The sequence below is a fragment of the Poromitra crassiceps genome, assembly GCF_964638095.1.
Source record: "Poromitra crassiceps genome assembly, chromosome: 16".
NCBI classification, from domain to species: domain Eukaryota; kingdom Metazoa; phylum Chordata; class Actinopteri; order Beryciformes; family Melamphaidae; genus Poromitra; species Poromitra crassiceps.
The window spans coordinates 20,726,977-20,749,057 of NC_139645.1; the positions used below are offsets into that span (position 1 = coordinate 20,726,977).

Below are 22,081 nucleotides of genomic sequence, written 5' to 3' on the forward strand. Positions count from 1 at the left end.
GCAGTTAATTAATTTTAACCGGTTACGTTATTAACGGCAGTTAACCGACTTTTGGTTAACTGTTTACATCCCTAACCAGAATATATTACAAATCTGTGCACATGGTTTACTAATCAAGGGGCACGGTTTAGGTGGAAAAGTAAAGCCGTGCCCACTGAGCTACCATATTGTTTTTGTAGCAGGCGACCCATAGGGGGCTCCACAGTTCTCCTTATTGCACTATGTTTATAGAGTAATAATGCTGCTGTGTGTGCTATATTCACTCCTTCAGCACATCAATGTGTCAATTGCTTTCGTCATTGTTCCTGTCATCTTGTCAATGTACAGGTTTGATAGAGAACTAGTGAAATAACTGGTGTGATGGTGCCGCCTGCAGCACTGCCCTCTGCCTTGCTGCCTGGTATCTCTCTCCCTTTTTCACCATACATGAGTTTGCATCCCTGACATGAGGAAAATCCTCTGGTGTAGAGTAGAGAGAGAGAGAGAGAGAGAGAGAGAGAGAGAGAGAGAGAGAGAGAGAGAGAGAGAGAGAGAGAGAGAGAGAGAGAGAGAGAGAGAGAGAGAGAGAGAGAGAGAGAGAGAGAGAGAGAGAGAGAGAGAGAGAGAGAGGACATGCAGCATTGTGTCTTCATCCTCAGTTAATGATATTGCATCAGGTAGGCTTACAGTATAACAGTCCTCTTACCTTGTGTCTGAAGGCCCAGGTTCATTACTGAAGTCTGGAGGATCATTTTTAGACCAGTCACTCTTCATAGACAGACAGCTGGGTACTGGAGACTCTGCTCTCTGCCTGTGGTGCTGACCTCTGGAAACACAAATGTTTGATACATATATAATATATCATTAATAATAATAATAATAATAATAATAATAATAATAATAATAATATATCAATATATCATTAGTTCTAGTAAAGACAGAGAACATTGTTTCTGCACCTCTGCAAAGCAGACATGAAGAGAAATGTACAAAGCAATGAGTGAGGGTTAGTTCCAATGCTTCAATTCACTGCAGTGTTGCCCCTATATACATTCTGGAGCTCTGGAAATATGGCCGCTGCTGCTGCTGCTGCTGTGTGTTTTGGGGGGGTCGGGGTAGAGGAGAAGAGATGACAATTCAGAATAAAAGACACGCTCGTGCTGTCGCTCGCTGGTGATGAACAAACTCTAAATATCACAGCATGTGTTTGAAGCAGGCTGCAAAAGGAGAAGTACTCAGGGAGAAGATACAGGGTTCCAAAAGCACGCACAAATCGCTTGAGGAACAGTTTCTTCCCGCAGGCCACGAGACTCCTTAACATACACAAATAGTGTAGTAGCCGCACTGTACCGTACTGTAGCTGCTACCATTACGTATGTCTAACGTTTAATTGTATGTTTAATAAGGAATATGCTATTTGCACCTGTATGTCAAATACGCCGAATTTAAAATGCCGAGTTTAATTGTATGTTTAATAAGGAATATGTTATTTGCACCTGTATGTCAAATACGCAGAATTTAAAATGTTTAAGCACGTCTAAAGTATGCACACGACATGTGCACCTATGTGCAGTGAATATGCCACTGTCTCTGACTTGTCTTATCACTCTACTGCCTTATTGCTTGATGTGTCTCTTGTTGTTTTTGCACTCATATGCCCTGTTATATTTGTACTATGTTGTAAACGGAGTCCACAGCACAATAATTTCACACGTGATACTTGTACCATGGAGTGACAATAAAAATCTTGAATCTTGAATCTTGAAAAACAATCCTACATTTTGCACGAGACCAGTGTTGCTAACTTAACGCTTTCTGCTCTATATTTAGCTACTTACCAGACCCCCCTAGGCTAGCGCCTTTATTTCCAAAATGCACCTAGCGCCAAATCTGGCTACTTGTTCTGACCAGGTGAAGCAGTGTTGAATTGAACGGATTTTGCATTTAAATTGGTGTGGCTGCTGCTGGGTTTTCTCTCTCTCTCTCTCTCCTCATCTCTGCCTGTCACTGAGCTGCAGGAATCGCAGTGTTTATGCGAGACAGACTTTTAATTACATTTTTCAATGTAGACGACATCAGAGATTTATTTCAGAAAGCAATTCTCCACTCCATGAAAAAACCTCCAACGCATTATTTATGTGACAACATGGAGTGGCGATGTGCCAAAAAGTGAGCGCCTGTTTTTACACATCGCCCAAAAGCCGGCCAGTCAAATAGTGCTCGCAGTGACGTTAAACGGTGGAAAAGGCGATTTTACAAGTGGCATTCAAGTCATATCTGACTAGTTTTCAATTCAGTTCTCCCCACAAAAGTGATCTCTCCAATATATAGCCATGGGATCAGCAGCCTTTTTGATATAAAGTGTCACTTTTAAATGTGCTTGTCAATCAGAGTTCCACACCAACATTAATGACTCACAAATCAAAATGTAAATCTCTAACAGATCTGTAATGTTATTCCATCAAAAATCAGGACATTGAAATGAAAGCATTCTAGAAGATACACAGCACGGTCTCTCTCTGTCTTCCACGCTGCCATTTTTCATCTGCTGTCTGCAACCAATCAGAGGCAGAGCAGAGTGGGTCACTACCGTAAATATCCTACATAACGTGCCGCGCAACTGCAAATGTCTGAAATGGTAATTTGGCACTTCAACATCAAAAATCAATAAAAAATAAATGTCACACTTGCTACTGTGCGCTGCCGTGCCACTGGTTACCCCTTTGTGTGCCAGAGATGGCACCCGTGCCATAGGTTGCTGACCCCTGATTATAGCCTAATGCAACACTATCATGTTCTTGTTGCACTTTATGCTGGCGATAGGGTTAGAAAACGATGTGCCAAATGCGCCTGTTTGCACATCGCGCAAAAAAAACATTTAAACGCTTGAAAATGCGATTTTACAAGTGGGATTCTATCATATCCAACACGCTTTCAATGTATTTCTCCCCACAAAAGTAATGTCTGGAATATATAGAATATACAATATAACAGAGGCAATCCATCCTCAACACACCTAACGTCATCAACACCTGCACACGCTCGCTCAGTCAGTCCATGCTTTGGACATGAGCCTGATACCTTCTAAACAAGAGGCGCTCTGCGAGCCACACGACACGGTACTTTGGGCTTGGGTCTGTAAGATCTGTGTTCACGCTCACAACGGACAACTGTGTCTATACATACAGCCCTCCAAGTGATGTGTGGATCTGTTCAGGAGTTTACTGCAGGTTTAGAAAGGGCATGCAACATGTTGTCATCAGACAGGGTACAGAATAACAGTCCTCTCACCTTGTGTCTGAAGGTCCAGGTTCTTTACTGAAGTATGGAGGTTGACCTTTAGACCGGTCACTCTTCATAGACACACAGCTGGGTACTGGAGACTCTGCTCTCTGCCTGTGGTGCTGACCTCTGGAAACACAAATGTTTCATACATATCATTAGTTCTAGTAAAGAGTTTTTGATAACATGGCCTTTTGATGAGTGTCCAGGATGCCAGATCTCCTCATTTGTTATATACAAACAATACATGTAGTGGTTTGATATTTAATAATTTAATACATTTAATAATTTTCCTAATTATATATGTATATGAAGTTCTAACGGAAGTTCAGTCAGGAAGACTATAATCTGCACTTTGCTCTTCCTCAGTTCACTCCTTATTTCTCCACCCGTTCAAATCTGCTCACATGCTCAAAATAGCCTGTCAACTTCCAGGCTTCAATTGACCTATCGCTAAGCCACGCCCTGAACGCAGGCGAGCCAATCACAGCGCTTGCAGCTCTACAATACACTCGGACATTCTCAGCTTAGAGCTCCATAGAGAAGCACTAGAAAACGCGAGTTTCCTCTGGTTTTATGCAAACTCCACACAGAAAGGCCCTTTTGACGACCCCACCCGGGCGGTGGCCACTCAAGGACATGTGGACGGGCACGCATTCCTTCAGCGTTCACAGCATCCCAGGTGAGAATCGAACCCAGGACCTTCTAGCTGTGAGGCGACAGCTCTACCACTGAGCCACCATGCCCCCAAATGGGGGTTATGGGGTTTTATACATTTATAAGTTGAAAAAATGGTTAAACGATGGGCATGGGGGTAAATGCAACATTACGAGGTATCCTGGGAGGCCAGGCAATTGATAATATTAAACTAGTAAACGTAGATCCACTCACATCCACAATGCTACTGTTTTGGAGTTAAATCTGCAATCGTGGTGACAGCGAGATGATGAGTTTTCTCCCTCATTTGGCTTCCATGATCCAAAAGGTATCATAAAATCATCTTGGTATTCAGAAAGTCGGCAAAATAAAATGTTGAATTATGCGAGTTTCCAGTCATTACGTTATGCGCGTGGAGTTGGTGAAGAGGTAGAGAGGAGAGGTTGGCCAGCGAGACTAGTGAAGAGGAGGCGCATTGATTGATGTGATTATAACCAGTCAAACCCTAAAACATTGGAATGAATCCCGTTCTCCAAATAAATGTGAGGTAGTCTAAAGAGAAAAGATCCAGGAGGAAAACATGATGTTAAAAGCTGTAAACTATGCTGATCTGCTACACCACCACCCATGCGTGCGTGCCGTTGTCTCGCTATGAAAAACATCTACATTATTTAATGTTTCTTGATTATACAGAGGTACATGAAATAGATTACCAGGCGTCACTCTTCAATTCAGCATATAGGCTATATATCCATGGAGAGGTTACTCTAAAGGCCCACACGCACGGGGAGCGGATCAATCTTGACGTGCGTCATTTGACGCGCGTCAAGATCTTCCCCTATAGCGCACTGCAAGCGTCAGATCTGAAATGTATAGCCTACACCACAGAATGACAGAACCATCACTATTTGGGGGAAATGGCCACTAATTTATATGTAATCAGGCACAATCAGAGGTGTAGTGCTATCTAGAGAAGTGGGGGAACGCACCTATATGGGGAGCACCTGCACCCCCATCCCCCCCCCCCCCCCCCCCGCCGCCGCACACACGCTAACGTTCACGCAGCCTATTCATTAATTAATCGTTCGGGGCGGGCAATCGCTTATATCAACGAATTAAACGAGCAAACTCACGGATTCCTCAAGTGCTGCAAACCACTGTCACTGACACACGACTACCGTAACTTGTGTCCTCTATAAACACTGCAGAAGCCCGTGACATTTGCAGCTCTGAAACTAAAATACGTATATGGGCACAGCAGAGCAGAGTCAGTTATCAACACAAACAGCTAAACAATCTCTCAACCAGCGATCACACAAGTTGCACAAGGCAACTGGCATCTGGCGATGCAAATTGCAATGGGGTGATTAACGCTAACTTTTGATTCAACCCCGTTGAAAAGAAACACGCTTTTAACATTGTTTCTTCATGCTTGTAAACTTACCTTTTTAGCAGCTGGTCCGAAAAATGAAAGGATGTTTGGCTGCCTTTTTCATCTTTACTTGTTATAGTGAGGTACTGGTGGAAAAAAATATATTTTGATGCTGAAAAAGCCAGTATGTTTCAGTATAGCTTTTATTAAACTGAGGTTTCCCCCACGCTGTAGCTAGTTAAGGTGGAATGTTTCCTTTTTCTTCAAGCCACGAGTTGATGCTGTGTGAATCATTCAGCCCACCTTAAATATAGTTAAGGTGGAATGTTTCCTTCTTTCTTCAAGCCGCGAGTTGATGCTGTGTGAATAATTCAGCCCACCTTAAATATAGGACAAACGACAACGTTGTCAAGTTTCACTCGTTTTATTGGCTCGACATGCACACACACTGACAATTGACCGATTAAAAAAAGTTGTTATAGTTTTGAGCCCGGTCATAAGCCTCTCCTAACATTAACTGCGGATTATAACCGTAGAATCAGGTCAGTTACCCTGCTAGACATGACTCAATAAACTGCTTAATCACTTTCTAAACATGGGGAGAAGCTCCGGCGCGGTTTGGAGCACAGTGCTGCTGCCTGGCTTCTGCAGAGGAAAGGTAGGCTACAGAATAGGCTACAATTCTCACCTCTCGATCGAATTATATGTTTTGAATGCATTTATTCCTAGTATTCTTCTCAGAGATCGACTTTGCAGCGGGAAATATCGCCTATTTTGTTCGTCACGTCAATCTGGGCAAGTTTGGGATAGAGGCTGTTGGATCATCCTACCTGTTTCCCGTGCAGAGGGGGAGAGAGAAAAGGCAGCGCTGCAGCGGGAAATGCTGCAATTATGTGCAAATGTATTCTAATCTAATCTCATCATGTCATCCAGGGATAGGCTATGTTTTGCTAGCCGATGTGTTTAGAACATTATTCTCACGTTGAGTCTTGCTAGTGTAGCGTATTTAGCCTGCTGTATTTAAACTGCCGTGGGATTTGAGGAGCACTTATCGAGACAGAGACGAGACGGGGATGGAAGTGGGCAGAGAGGGAGGGGGGGGGAGCAGAGCACTTTGGTCGCTGCTGGAACCTCGTTTGACGCTCCAAAATGGAAACAGGTTGGGAGTACGAGCGTCAAGACAGTTTGACGCGCGTCAGAAAGCTCTTGGTGCTCTTGGTGTTCCCCCGTTTAAAACAATGGGTGGGCTTCCAAACGCTGGGATCTGACGCTCCCTGTGTGTGTGGGCCTTAAGAGTATGTCAATTCTGGATGTGAGTCGTCTGTTATCCCCGCCTGCTGTCTTCCTCCGTTAAAAAGTTTGATTAAAGATTTGCTAAAGCGCACGCACGTATCGCATTTCTTTTTATCGATAGCTTTAAATCAGGGGTGTCAGACTCATATTAGGTAGAGGGCTGGATTTGTTCAACTGAGACCTCATGGGGGCCGGATTTTTTTTTTTACTAAAATCAATTCGACTCATTTACCCATTTACTTCACAAAAGAAACACTGCTTTCCATTTCTCTTGAAACTGCCTGCATTCCGTGTCAACCTTTCTCTTTTTCGACAGCATCTTGTTGATTCCTTTGTTTTTTGGTAGGTAGCCGAATGCGCGATTCAATTCCAGCGTGGCATCATGGCGGCTTTGTTTACACCTGATGACCTACTGACATACTTCCTTGTAGTGCAGGTTAATTAACTTATGAATGAACTCTTAGCTTGCTTATTAGCCACACGTAGTTCATGATAATGGGGTGCGAATTTAATAATAATAATAATTATTATTATTTTTATTTTTATTTTTATTTTTTTAATATTCCAAAACATCTCACGGGCCGGATGAAACCTGCCCGCGGGCCGGATCCGGCCCGCGGGCCGTATCTTTAACATCCCTGCTTTAAATGTTGTAGGCTACTACCATGGCATAGTGAAGTACTTTCTGATGGCTTCTAGACGATATCAGGCCTCAGAAAGTTGTGAAGAGCGTCTTGGGATATAACTTTGACAGTGACGGCTGCCATTTACTCTAGTCAGCCTGCCTTGTGTTTGTCCGAGTTAGGACGGGGGGTGGGGCTTAGCGATAGGTCAATTGAAAATTCAGCTGTTTGCCGCCTGGTCTCTATTACCCAATAGCATAGCATCTCATCACCTCTCACCCCCACACACCTCCATTGTAAGCCTATCACATTGCTTTTCACCCCTCATCGTAAGCCTATCACATGGCTGTTGTGCTATTAAATATGCTTGTTTCTATCCATTCAGCCTCCCAACCTTGCTGCTGACAGTCTCACACCCTCCACCTCTCCTTCTCCACCCAGTCTTCACAGACCCATCAGATTCTTCAGTCTGAAGAGTCTCATCAGTCTCAGAAGGAGAGGCATCACCATCACCAGTATCTAGACTCTACAGGGGGATCTATCTGGCTGCTGCTCATGGCTGATGCAGCTCTATCTCAATATCTCCCTGTGGTGTCTAAGCACCAAAGACTATTAACAATACCTCATTGTCATCATATTTTCTGTAATTCATCATTCATTCACTATTGTAATAAACATTATTTTATCTCTGGTCTCTAGTCTCTCCTGATTGAAATATTTTCATGCTGTCATCTTTCATGTCATCTGTTTTTAATGCATTTTCCTTTTGAATTTTAGAAGTATTCCCACTCATTTGTTTTGAGAAGTTTGTTTTTCCTTCAGATGCTGAGCAATACTGAATAATCACAGTGACATTGAACCAATGCCCCTGCTGGAATCTTTAAAGTTTCCCTTTCTAGAAACTCATATTTTCAGAAATGATTCAAAGTACTTTGGATAAAACACAGAAACAGATCTATAGTTTGCATCATTGTGTTTGACTGCAGTTACTTTGAGCATCTTCATAAGTTGACATGTTGTCATGTAATCAGGTTGTATCAGGTACTGCAGGCTATGGTATGTAAAAAACACGATTTCAGACGGCAGCCCGTCTTTATTGTCACACGAACACTACAACACATGCATGCGGCCACAACACACTCATGTTGATGGTGGCCGGTGAAATATGTCCTCTGCATTTGACGCATCCAGGCTTGTCCTTTCCTCCAGGGGGCAGGCCAGGAGCAGTGGTCGCTATTTCTTTCCAGCGCCCTGGGACCATCATTGGACCATCATTGGACCAACTTCAGATGTTGTCGTCACTGGTCGGATGATGATCTTCTGCATGTTTTTAGTGGGGGTTATGTACGGAGGAACCCCCTGGGGGGTACGGGGAGAACATGCAAACTCCACACAGAAAACATGCAGAAGATCTAGCCATGATATAGACATGGGATCAGCAGCATTTTTGATATAAAGTGTCACTTTCCAATGTGCTTGTCAATCAGAGTGCCACACCAAAATGAATGACTCACAAATCAAAATGTAAATCTCTAACAGATCTGTAATGTTATTCCATCCAAAATCAGGACTTTGAAATAAAAGCATTCTAGAAGATACACAGCATGGTCTCTCTCTGTCTTCCACGCTGCCATTTTTCATCTGCTGTCTGCAACCAATCAGAGGCAGAGTAGAGTGGGTCACTACCGTAAATATCCTAAATAACGTGCCGCACAACTGCAAATGTCTGAAATGGTAATTTGGCACTTCAACATAAAAAAATAAATAAAAAATAAATTGCACACTTACTACTGTGCGCTGCCGTGCCACTGGTTACCCCTTTGCGTGACAGAGGTGCCACCCGTGCAATAGGTTGCTGACCCCTGATATAGCCTAATGCAACACTATAATGTTCTTGTTGCATTTTATTCTGGCCATAGGGTTAGAAAACGATGTGCCAAATGCGCCTGTTTGCACATCGTGCAAAAAAAACTTCAAATAGTGATCACGTTAACATTTAAACGCTTGAAAATGGGATTTTACAAGTGGGATTCAATCATATCCAACCCGCTTTCAATGTATTTCTCCCCACAAAAGTAATGTCTGTAATATATAGAATATACAATATAACAGAAGCAATCCATCCTCAACACACCTAACATCATCAACACCTCCACATGCTCGCTCAGTCAGTCCATGCTTTGGACATGAGCCTGATACCTTCTAAACAAGAGGCGCTCTGCGAGCCACACGGACACGGTACTTTGGGCTTGGGTCTGTAAGATCTGTGTTCACGCTCACAACGGACAACTGTGTCTATACATACAGCCCATCCAAGTGATGTGTGGATCTGTTCAGGAGTTTACTGCAGGTTTAGAAAGGGCATGCAACATGTTGTCATCAGACAGGGTACAGTATAACAGTGCTCTCACCTTGTGTCTGAAGGTCCAGGTTCTTTACTGAAGTCTGGAGGTTGACCTTTAGACCAGTCACTCTTCATAGACACACAGCTGGGTACTGGAGACTCTGCTCTCTGCCTGTGGTGCTGACCTCTGGAAACACAAATGTTTCATACATATCATTAGTTCTAGTAAAGAGTTTTTGATAACATGGCCTTTTGATGAGTGTCCAGGATGCCAGATCTCCTCATTTGTTATATACAAACAATACATGTAGTGGTTTGATATTTAATAATTTAATACATTTAATAATTTTCCTAATTATATATGTATATGAAGTTCTAACGGAAGTTCAGTCAGGAAGACTATAATCTGCACTTTGCTCTTCCTCAGTTCACTCCTTATTTCTCCACCCGTTCAAATCTGCTCACATGCTCAAAATAGCCTGTCAACTTCCAGGCTTCAATTGACCTATCGCTAAGCCACGCCCCGAACGCAGGCGAGCCAATCACAGCGCTTGCAGCTCTACAATACACTCGGACATTCTCAGCTTAGAGCTCCATAGAGAAGCACTAGAAAACGCGAGTTTCCTCTGGTTTTATGCAAACTCCACACAGAAAGGCCCTTTTGACGACCCCACCCGGGCGGTGGCCACTCAAGGACATGTGGACGGGCACGCATTCCTTCAGCGTTCACAGCATCCCAGGTGAGAATCGAACCCAGGACCTTCTAGCTGTGAGGCGACAGCTCTACCACTGAGCCACCATGCCCCCAAATGGGGGTTATGGGGTTTTATACATTTATAAGTTGAAAAAATGGTTAAACGATGGGCATGGGGGTAAATGCAACATTACGAGGTATCCTGGGAGGCCAGGCAATTGATAATATTAAACTAGTAAACGTAGATCCACTCACATCCACAATGCTACTGTTTTGGAGTTAAATCTGCAATCGTGGTGACAGCGAGATGACGAGTCTTCTCCCTCCTTTGGCTTCCATGATCCAAAAGGTATCATAAAATCATCATGGTATTCAGAAAGTCGGCAAAATAAAATGTTGAATTATGCGAGTTTCCAGTCATTACGTTATGCGCGTGGAGTTGGTGAAGAGGTAGAGAGGAGAGGCTGGCCAGCGAGACTAGTGAAGAGGAGGCACATTGATTGATGTGATTATAACCAGTCAAACCCTAAAACGAGGGAATGAATCCCGTTCTCCAAATCAATGTGAGGTAGTCTAAACTAAAGAGAAAAGATCCAGGAGGAAAACATGATGTTAAAAGCTGTAAGCTATGATGCCTCTGCTGATCTGCTACACCACCACCCATGCGTGCGTGCCGTTCTCTTGCTATGAAAAACATCTACATTATTTAAGGTTTCTTGATTATACAGAGGTACATGAAATAGATTACCAGGCGTCACTCTTCAATTCGGCATATAGGCTATTGGCTATATAATCCACGGAGAGGCTACTCTAAAGGCCCACACGCACAGGGAGTAAATCTTGACGCGCGTCATTTGGCGTGCATCAAGATCTTCCCCTATAGCGCACTGCAAGCGTCAGATCTGAAATGTATAGCCTACACCACAGAATGACAGAACCATCACTATTTGGGGGAAATGGCCACTAATTTATATGTAATCAGGCACAATTGACCGATTAAAAAAAGTTGTTATAGTTTTGAGCCCGGTCATAAGCCTCTCCTAACATTAACTGCGGATTATAACCGTAGAATCAGGTCAGTTACCCTGCTAGACATGACTCAATAAACTGCTTAATCACTTTCTAAACATGGGGAGAAGCTCTGGCGCGGTTTGGAGCACAGTAGCTGCTGCCTGGCTACTGCAGAGGAAAGGTAGTCTACAGAATAGGCTACAATTCTCTCCTCTCGATCAAATTATATGTTTTGAATGCATTTATTCGTAGTATTCTTCTCAGAGATCGACTTTGCAGCGGGAAATATCGCCTATTTTGTGTTCGTCACGTCAATCTGGGCAAGCTTGGGATAGAGGCTGTTGGATCATCCTACCTGTTTCCCGTGCAGAGGAGGAGAGAGAAAAGGCAGCGCTGTGGCGGGAAATGCTGCAATTCTGTCCAAATTTATTCTAATCTCATCTCATCATGACATCCAGGGATAGGCTATGTTTTGCTAGCCGATGTGTTTAGAACATTATTGTCACGTTGTAGTCTTGCTAGTGTAGCGTATTTAGCCTGCTGTATTTAAACTGCCGTGGGATTTGAGGAGCACTACTTATCGAGACAGAGACGAGACGGGGATGGAAGTGGGCAGAGAGGGAGGGGGGGAGCAGAGCACTTTGGTCGCTGCTGGAACCTCGTTTGACGCTCCAAAATGGAAACAGGTTGAGAGTACGAGCGTCAAGACAGTTTGACGCGCGTCAGAAAGCTCTTGGTGCTCTTGGTGTTCGGCCGTTTAAAACAATGGGTGGGCTTCCAAACGCTGGGATCTAAAGCTCCCTGTGCGTGTGGGCCTTAAGAGTATGTCAATTCTGGATGTGAGTCGTCTGTTATCCCCGCCTGCTGTCTTCCTCCATTAAAACGTTTGATTAAAGATTCGCTAAAGCGCACGCACGTATCGCATTTCTTTTTATCGATAGCTTTAAATGCTGTAGGCTACTATACCATGGCATAGTGAAGTACTTTCTGATGGCTTCTAGATGATATCAGGGCTCAACAAGTTGTGAAGAGCGTCTTGGGATGTAACTTTGACAGTGACGGCTGCCATTTACTCTAGTCAGCCTGCCTTGTGTTTGTCTGAGTGAGGACGGGGGGTGGGGCTTAGCGATAGGTCAATTGAATAATCAGCTGTTTGCCGCCTGGTCTCTATTATCCAATAGCATAGCATCTCATCATCACCTCTCACCCCCACACACCTCCATTGTAAGCCTATCACATTGCTTTTCACCCCTCATCGTAAGCCTATCACATGGCTGTTGTGCTATTAAATATGCTAGTTTCTATCCATTCAGCCTCCCAACCTTGCTGCTGACAGTCTCACATCATCCACCTCTCCTTCTCCACCCAGTCTTCACAGACCCATCAGATTCTTCACTCTGAAGAGTCTCATCAGCTTCAGAAGGAGAGGCATCACCATCACCACCACCAGTATCTAGACTCTACAGGGGGATCTATCTGGCTGCTGCTCATGGCTGATGCAGCTCTATCTCAGTATCTCCCTGTGGTGTCTAAGCACCAAAGACTTTTAGCAATACCTCATTCTCATCATATTTTCTGTAATTCATCATTCATTCACTATTGTAATAAACATTATTTTATTCATTCTCTGGTTTCTAGTCTCTCCTGATTGAAATATTTTCATGCTGTCATCTGTCATCTGTTTTTAATGCATTTTCCTTTTGAATTTTAGAAATATTCCCACTAATTTGTTTTAAGAAGTTTGTTTTTCCTTCAGATGCTGAGCAATACTGAATAATCACAGTGACATTGAACCAATGCACCTGCTGGAATCTTGAAAGTTTCCCTTTCTCATATTTTCAAAAATGATTCATTCAAAGTACTTTGGATAACACACAGAAACAGATCTATAGTTTGCATCATTGTGTTTGACTGCAATTACTTTGAGCATCTTCATAAGTTGACATGTTGTCATGTAATCAGGTTCTATCAGGTACTGCAGCGCAGGCTATGGTATGTTGTCATGTAATCAGGTTGTATCAGGTACTGCAGGCTATGGTATGTTGTCATGTAATCAGGTTGTATCAGGTACTGCAGGCTATGGTATGTTGTCATGTAATCAGGTTGTCTCAGGTACTGCAGGCTATGTGGTATGTTGTCATGTAATCGGGTTGTATCAGGTACTGCAGGCTATGGTATGTTGTCATGTAATCAGGTTGTATCAGGTACTGCAGGCTATGGTATGTTGTCATGTAATCAGGTTGTATCAGGTACTGCAGGCTTACAGTGTAAGCAGTCTTACTTTGTGTCTGAGGGTTCATGTTCATTACTGGAGTCTCGATGAAGATCTCTCACAGACAGACAGCTGAGTGCTGGAGGCTCTGCCCCACCCTCCTCTTCCTCCACACACACACTCATCTTCTGGACTTCAGTAACACTGTAGACACACACACACACACACACACACACACACACACACACACACACACACACACACACACACACACACACACACACACACACACACACACAGCACAAGGAGCCCAGCCGGCACTTTTAAACATGTCTAATTAAAAACAGACAGTAATAATGCAAAGTAACTTATTACTTTCAAATGAAAGTAGCTCGTAATATAAATACATTCTGAAAGTAACTTGTCCAACACTGACACACACACACACACACACACACACACACACACACACACACACATGCACACACACACACACACACACACACACACACACACACACACACACACACACACACACACAGAACTACCCTGGTAAGTTAGTGTCACCAGTATTTTCGATAAACACGTCTAATTAAAAACAGTGTGTATTAATCTGTGGATCTGCTTTTTTAAATTGAGATCATTGTTATTATCTCATAATTATCAGAATTGTGATGTAATGATCTGAACCAAACAGTGGAGATGTTGATGTGTGCTTGTATTTAACAGAAGGTCAACATGACTCAGCTGTTTAATTTAATCCAGTTTGATGTCTGTCTTGGTCTGAGACTCTGAGAGAAGCTGTCATTAGTTTGTCCACTAATAAATCATTTACATCTCAGACACTTTACTGTAGTTTAACACCTGTACACTTCATTCAACACCCTGCAGCCACTGACCTGATGCCCACACATCACTTTCTATTTTATAAGTGCATTAGTTAGTATTTATTCACTGATTTAGACTATTCTTTATAACTTATATTATTATTATTATTATTATTATTATTATTAATAAATTATAAGTATTGTTTGTCCTTGTGTAGTCTCCCTCACACCCTGCAGCCACTGACCTGATGTCCACACATCACTTTCTATTTTATAAGTGCATTAGTTAGTATTTATTCACTTAGACTATTATTTATAAGTATGTATTAAACATTAGTCCTCATGTTGTCTCCCTCCTTAATGACATGCAGTTTTATTTGAGGTTTATAATTGTAACTAAGCAGTTGTTGGCTCAGTTTGTTTTTCACCTGCACTAAAATACACCAGAATGCAGGATGTCTTTGTAACTAAAAGCTTCCTACAGACCTCCTTAAAAAGTGGCCTGACCTGGGCTAAATGTAAAGAGCCAAAGTCTTACCCCCTTCCTGGTTATAGGCAGACAAACCAAGGGATTTCAACCACGATTTATGTCCCCATCAAATTCGTCAAATGCTTAGAAGCAATGTTGCTCTCGCCCCCGTCTTCCGGTGGCCTGTGCGGCAGTGTTTTCATTCCCCCACAGAAATGCAACAGTAGGCAGTCGCTACTAGTAGCTACGAGTTAGAGAAAACAATAAGAAACACGACCAAACAAAGTGTTTGTTTTGAGCTAACTCTCGTTACTCGTGTCGCCCATGTTTTCTAAACGGAACGCAAGAATTGAGCGGAATGTTTTTTCTGGTGCACAGCACGGTCTTCCGCCCAGAGCCGGAAGACTCGGAGCGAGGTTTTCCATCCACTGGCCCTGTCCTGTCTATGGCCCTGTCAGCCCCACCCTGCCTTTAGAACCTAAAGTCAACAATAACAAACCATAGATTCCCCCTCTTCTATTCACTGTTGAGGAGTCACGTGACTGACAGACAGCACATCTCAGTCTCAGACCAAGACGCCGGAATAAAACTGGATCAATAATAATAACTAGATGGTCTACATTTCCTAACGAAAATGTAATTGTGCTTGCTGTCCTCGCCATGCACCGCCTGGCTTCCAAAGTCCCTGCCCATGGACCTAGGGGGACTAAGTAGTTATGGGGGTGCCTATGTGAGTAAAAGGACTTTGGAGTAGAAGTACTTGGTAGGTGGGGAAGTCAGACTGGTTGTAGCCTACTAGAGAGACACAAAAGGCTAGCCCAATCTCTGCAATCTAAAACTACATTACCTGCAAACTACAGCATCAATAATTACCATGTATTGTAAATGTCTCCAACTGTCTCAAGGAAAATAGGACATGATAACCTCCAGAGAAGTAGTATTCCTTGTAGTGTCATTCATGTTTATGGTTGCGACAACAACTGTTTACAAAACTAGCAGGCTTACCAGAGCTGCAAACACACAAGTGAAAAGCTATCAATGGCTGCATCTAATCAGCCAGTAACTAATGTAGGCTATGTTCCATTATGTTAGTGTAAGAAGTCAAATGTACTGATAATAGTCCCTGGTCACCAAAGTAATGTTACCCTTTTAGTTTTGTTACAGAGTTGCTGATCGGTTGTCATGTGTCCAGTCAGCCAGAGAAGCTGCTTGGGTAGCATGCTAACTAACGCCTAACGCAGTGGTTCTCAACTGGTGTAGCCTCAGGACCCACTATTTTCCTTGTCATGAAGTCGCGACCCAAATTTCAGATTTTTTTTTAAACCACTCAAATTTATTGCACAAAAAATAGCGCATTTATTTAATACACAATGCCTTCATGCACTGTCAAATGAACAAAAAAGTGCAACAGAAGTGCAACTACGGCTAAAAACCAATTGAAATAAGGCAGACTTGAATTACAGGCCTATATGTTTTTAAATTTAAACAAGTCAAACTGGTCATGGTCAGAAAGTCTTATTTGAACTGTATGAAATATGAAATAAAAGGCAGACTTTTCTTGAATCACAGGCAGGCTATATGCTTTTTAGTTAAACTGGTCATAACTTTTAATTAAACTGGGGCCATGCTAATCCAGTTTCAATCATCTGAATTGAACTAAAATTAAATATGAAATGAAAAGGCAGACTTCTCTTGAATTACAGGCAGAGCATATGCTTCAGTTTGTTAAACAAGTGAAACTGGTCAGGCTAATCCAGTTTCAATAATCTGAATTAAAAAAAAAAAAAAAGAAAAAAAAAAAAAAAAAAAAGTACTGTACTGTAAAAGTCCGCGACCCAATCAAAACGGCCCCGCGACGCTACCCACCAGTTGAGAAACGCTGGCCTAACGCTAGCATTAGCTCAATTAGCTTGTTGCAACTAGTCCCAAACATTGATGAACAGTGTGTCCTAACACCAGGGGGACAAGGTGTTTGTTTTGGCTGGCTGAGGTTAGCCTATAAGGCACAGTTGTTGTGGCTAACAGCCTCCATTCACACTAGGCTATTCACACTAGGCTATCTCTTCCATTATGTTTTCAAACCCAGCTGGCTGTATAAAATGAACAACCACAAAGTGGTGACACTTACCCATGGGTTCAGTTCATTTTGTTCATTCATTGTTTTCTGGACATGTTACCATGCTACATTAACACAGCAGGTAACAGAACAGACAGGCCTCCCATGGTTGGCGACAAGTGTATATCATTGTCTCTACCCAAGATGCAACACTGCTCTACCCAACATGCAACGCTGCTGCTCAGAGCTGCTCTTTAGCTCTATTAATCTGGTCAAATCTCACCGGATTCCTGTTTCCAGTACACTTTTAGCATTTGGTTTTTAACAGAGAAGAGTTGGAGCTGCTGAAAACATACAGTATGCAAATGAGAGGGAGACCATGAGTGATATACCCACTGAGATACAAGCATAGGTGTGTCTGTTGTCTGTATAATAGCGTGCGTGCGACAAGTGACAAGGGTAAGTGTAAGTGTCATACAAGAAGGAAGGCTGGCCATAATGAGAATGAATCTGCACTTCCTGCCGCCCTTCAAAATAAAACCATTTAGAAGGGACAGGCACTGAATGCTGCTATAGCGCCCCCTAAAGGCTAAATGACAAAATACTTCTGATATAGGCTCAGAGTACATCCCTCCACACCTGTACCAAGTTTGGTTAGCATCGGACGATTTTTGTGAAATAGGCCCCACCCACAGAAGATTGGAAGTGGATTATATCGCAATGGTGTGTTTTTTTTTTGAACTTCCAAATCAGTGTTGTGCAGGACACTCCCAACATGATGTGTGCGTTGGTTTGGTGAAGATTGGACAAAATTCCAAGGAGAAATGGCAAAAAAACTGTTTTGGACAAAATGCAAAATGGTGGAAAATCTAGTCAGACGCAAATGGGCGTGGCCTAGTTGAGTAGATGCGGGAGGACCCAAGGAATCCAGGGAAAAAAGAATTTTGATGATAAACCCTACGGTTCAAAAGTTATCGAGCAAAAGGTAAGGAGGGCTGTTATAGCGCCACCATATGGTCAATTGGTGCAATTTTTTCGGGGATAGTAAAAGACCCCTCAGTGCACCTCCCTACCAAGTTTCGTAGCTCTAGCTGTTATGGTTTCTGAATGACAGCTAATTTACTGCAAGATTTTGCAAGATTTTTCCAAACCCCATGCAAGTCAATGGGGAAAAAAATGGCGCTTAATGGCGAATTGCGGCCAAACCGCTTTCACAAACCCTTAGCAAAGTCATAGCATACATGTCCTCAATGAGGCGGTCATTTTGAGGTCTGGCATGTCTATGTGGCGCAAAAATTGGGGGAGTTATTAGTGGTAGAAAAAGTGGATAGCAAGAAGAACTAGATGGTCTACATTTCCTAACGAAAATGTAATTGTGCTTGCTGTCCTCGCCATGCACCGCCTGGCTTGCAAGGTCCCTGCCCATGCAATTAGGGGGACTAATGCTGCCTTCCAGACACCTGGGACGTGGGTGTTTCCCAGTGGAAAAGTCCCAGTCCCCACCTTCAACACAATATTTGTGCTATAGGCTCAGAGTACATCCGTCCACACCTGTACCAAGTTTGGTTAGCATCGGACGATCTTTGTGAAATAGGCCCCGCCCACTGAACTTTGGAAGTTGATTATATCGCAACGGTGCATTTTTTTTCAAAAACCACGAAACAGTGTTGTGCAGGACACTCATCACATCGTCACCTTGCTAAACTAATGGCTTAAGTCCTTTAATCCACTTATGCAACATGATTTGACATACAGCGTTATTTGTATGTTAATAGTCATATATTGTCATAACCTTTTGTGTGAAATGATTAAAGGTCCCATATTGTGTAGTTTTCTGCTGTTTTAAACATTTGTCAGGGGTCTTTAAAATAAGGTCATGCATACTGTTTGGCATTTGGAGACAAGTTTTTTTTTTATTGCATTTCTAGCCATTCTAGGTCTGTGCTCATTAAATATGCAGGTTTGGCCACAGAGGCGCCGCTGATTGGCCGATGAGGTGCCCCGCTCTGATTGGCCGCCTAATCTGTCAATCTGGGTAGGTAGAGCACTTAGTGCAGCGCAGATGAAATTTCACGAAATGGCAGCAGTGAGACCGTACGACTTTGAACCTGAAGCTGACTCTGATTCAGAGTCAGCTGTAAAATTGGACAGGCTATCGAATGGCGTCAGTCCCGTGTCTGTAGCTGCTTGTGTGACCTATGGTATCTGCCTCTGCTGAAGTATTTCACAGGATTCGGAAGGATAGAGCATTTGTGGTTTATTCTGAAAGGGAGGGATACACAACAACCACAATCAGCATGGCATGGTGGGTATTGGTATCTCTCTGCTCCAGCTACTGGACCTCTTTGAATTTTAATTGAATGCCCCTGACATAGACATATAATCATGACAATTATATACAGGTCCCTGTTTCCTAAATCCAAATGCTCCGTTTTTACAGGTCTTTTATACAGGATAATATATTTTTAGCTTCACTGCCACCTGCTAGTGGTTACTAAAAATAGCAGGCACGCAACGTGCGTATGTGAACAGCCTTCACAAAAGGAATATTTTTAACACATTTTATCATAAACATACCTGAAAGGGTGGGATACACAACAACCACAATCAGCATGGCATGGTGGGTATTGGTCTCTCTCTGCTCCAGCTACTGTGAAAGGCAAGTTAAACACTTTCAAGAACGGCTCTCAGAGCTAACGCTAATTAGCCTCTTACGTTAGCTCAGAACGCTACGTGACTACTTCCAGTCAGTAAACATAAATGTAGCAGTTCAACTGAAAACAGGTTGCATTGGAAGTACAGGATAATGTCAATTGTTGATTCTGACTGCTTCTACACATAATATGGTGATGCAAACCACATTTATATAGCAATTTAAAGCTGAGAGCACGGAGGACCAAACTCACCCACAGAAGGAAGCCATTGTCTGTGAGTGACCCACAATGCACTGCGTGTACATAGCAAAACACAACATAGGATTTCTGGTAAGCACTTTCATTAGAACATACTAATAAATAGAAATGATGGTTGCTGGTCCCAAATTAAACATGAATTGAACTATAAATATGTTATTTATGCACACTGTTACACTAGCGCGAGATACGGCCAAAAAACGACCAAAATTAATTGTTGCTCCAAATTACACCAAACTTAAACCGAAGCATCTATGCCATGAGAGGGATTCAGGCACAAAGTTTCATGCAGTTTCATTGATTTTCCTAGGAGTTATGATCATCTGATGTTGTAACTACATTTTAAACACTTATGCGGTGCTATGCGCCCTTCTCGTTGACTCCCGAACTTCGACGCTGCATCTACTAGACGTAAAATTAGACGATCTAGCTAACGGTGTCAGTCCAGTGTCTGTAGCTGTTTCCGTTCCCGAGATACAGCCAACAAACGGCCAAAAACACTATAAAACACTGTTTTTTTGATGGGCTCCAAATGACACCAAAATTAAACCGAAGCATCTATGCCATGAGAAGGATTCAGGCACAAAGTTTGATGCAGTTTCATCAATTTTCCTAAGAGTTATGATCTTCTGATGTTGCCGACAACAGATAATACTAACCCAACAACAAATGCTCATAACTCCTAGGAAAATGGATGAAACTGCATGAAACTAGGTGCGTGAATTCATCTCATGATGATGATGCTTCGGTTTAAGTTTGGTGTAATTTGGAGCAATTTTTTTTTTTTTTTTTTTTACTTTTTCAAGGAGGAAGCGCAAAAAAACTGTTTTGGACAAAATTCAAAATGGCAGGAAATCTAGTCAGACGGAAATAGGCGTGGCCTAGATGAGTAGATGCGGAAGGACCCAAGGAATCCAGGGAAAAAAAAGTTTGATGATAGACCCTACGGTTCAAAAGTTATGAACCAAAACATAAAGAGGGCTGTTATAGCACCACCATCTTGTCAAATGGTGCAATTATTTCGTGGATAGTAAAAGACCCCTCTGTGAACCTCCCTAACAAGTTTCATAGCTGTACCTCATATGGTTTCTGAGATACAGCTAATTTAATGTTTTTTTTTGTCTATATGATTCTCTGTACCCAGAATGCAACACTCCTGCTCAGAGTTACTGTTAAGCTATATTTATCTGGTGAAATCACACTAGCTTCCTGCTTCCAGTACACTTTTTGCATGTGTTTTTTAACAGAGAAGAGCTGCAGCTGCTCAAAAGATAATATGTAAAATGTATGAGAGTGAGACCATGAGCGATATAACACTTGTAATACATGTATAGGTATGTCTGTTGTCTGTAGAATAGCGTGCGTGCGACAAGTAACAAGTGACAAGTGTCATACAAGAAGGAAGGCTGGCCATAATGAGAATGAATCTGCACTTCCTGCCGCCCTTCAAAATAAAACCATTTAGAAGGGACAGGCACTGAATGCTGCTATAGCGCCCCCTAAAGGCTAAATGACAAAATACTTCTCCTATAGGCTCAGAGTACATCCGTCCACACCTGTACCAAGTCTGGTTAGCATCGGACGATCTTTGTGAAATAGGCCCCACCCACAGAAAGTTGGAAGTGGATTATATCGCAACGGTGCGTTTTTTTTTAAAACTTCCAAATCAGTGTTGTGCAGGACACTCCCAACATGATGTGTGCGTTGGTTTGGTGAAGATTGGACAAAGTTTCAAGGAGAAATGGCAAAAAAACGGTTTTGGACAAAATGCAAAATGGCGGAAAATCTAGTCAGACGGAAATGGGCGTGGCCTAATTGAGTAGATGCGGGAGGACCCAAGGAATCCAGGGAAAAAAGAATTTTGATGATAGACCCTACGGTTCAAAAGTTATCGAGCAAAAGGTAAGGAGGGCTGTTATAGCGCCACCATATGGTCAATTGGTGCAATTTTTTCGGGGATAGTAAAATACCCCTCAGTGCACCTCCCTACCAAGTTTCGTAGCTCTAGCTCTTATGGTTTCTGAATTACACCTAATTTACTGCAAGATTTTGCAAGATTTTTCCAAACCCCATGCAAGTCAATGGGGGAAAAAATGGCGCTTAATGGCGAATTGCGGCCAAACCGCTTTCACAAACCCTTAACAAAGTCATAGCATACATGTCCTCAATGAGCCGGTCATTTTGAGGTCTGGCATGTCTATGTGGCGCAAAAATTGAGGGAGTTATTAGGCGACAAACTTTTTGGTGGATGGAATAAGAATAACTAGAACGGGCTAAATTTGCTGAAGCAAATTTGATTGTGCTTGCCCCCCCGTGATGCTCCGCCCCCCTTGCACCGCCCCTGCCTTAG

The 22,081-nt window shown here is 42.7% G+C and overlaps 2 protein-coding genes across 2 annotated transcripts in view; one reads left to right on the plus strand and one right to left on the minus strand.

The window, feature by feature from the left end:
- Positions 1-22,081, plus strand: part of LOC310791316 (tubulin polymerization-promoting protein family member 3-like) — a gene marked incomplete at its 3' end in the record, with an annotated part of 516,176 nt that overhangs the window by 207,002 nt on the left and 287,093 nt on the right. The gene's annotated exons all lie outside the window — the stretch shown is intronic.
- LOC310791505 (NACHT, LRR and PYD domains-containing protein 12-like) overlaps positions 1-22,081 on the minus strand; it is a gene marked incomplete at both ends in the record, with an annotated part of 280,341 nt that overhangs the window by 60,292 nt on the left and 197,968 nt on the right. The window contains one exon of the mRNA XM_083653181.1: positions 700-805. Within this exon, the coding sequence (XP_083509307.1) occupies positions 700-805 (106 nt within the window). The remainder of the gene's footprint in view (positions 1-699; positions 806-22,081) is intronic.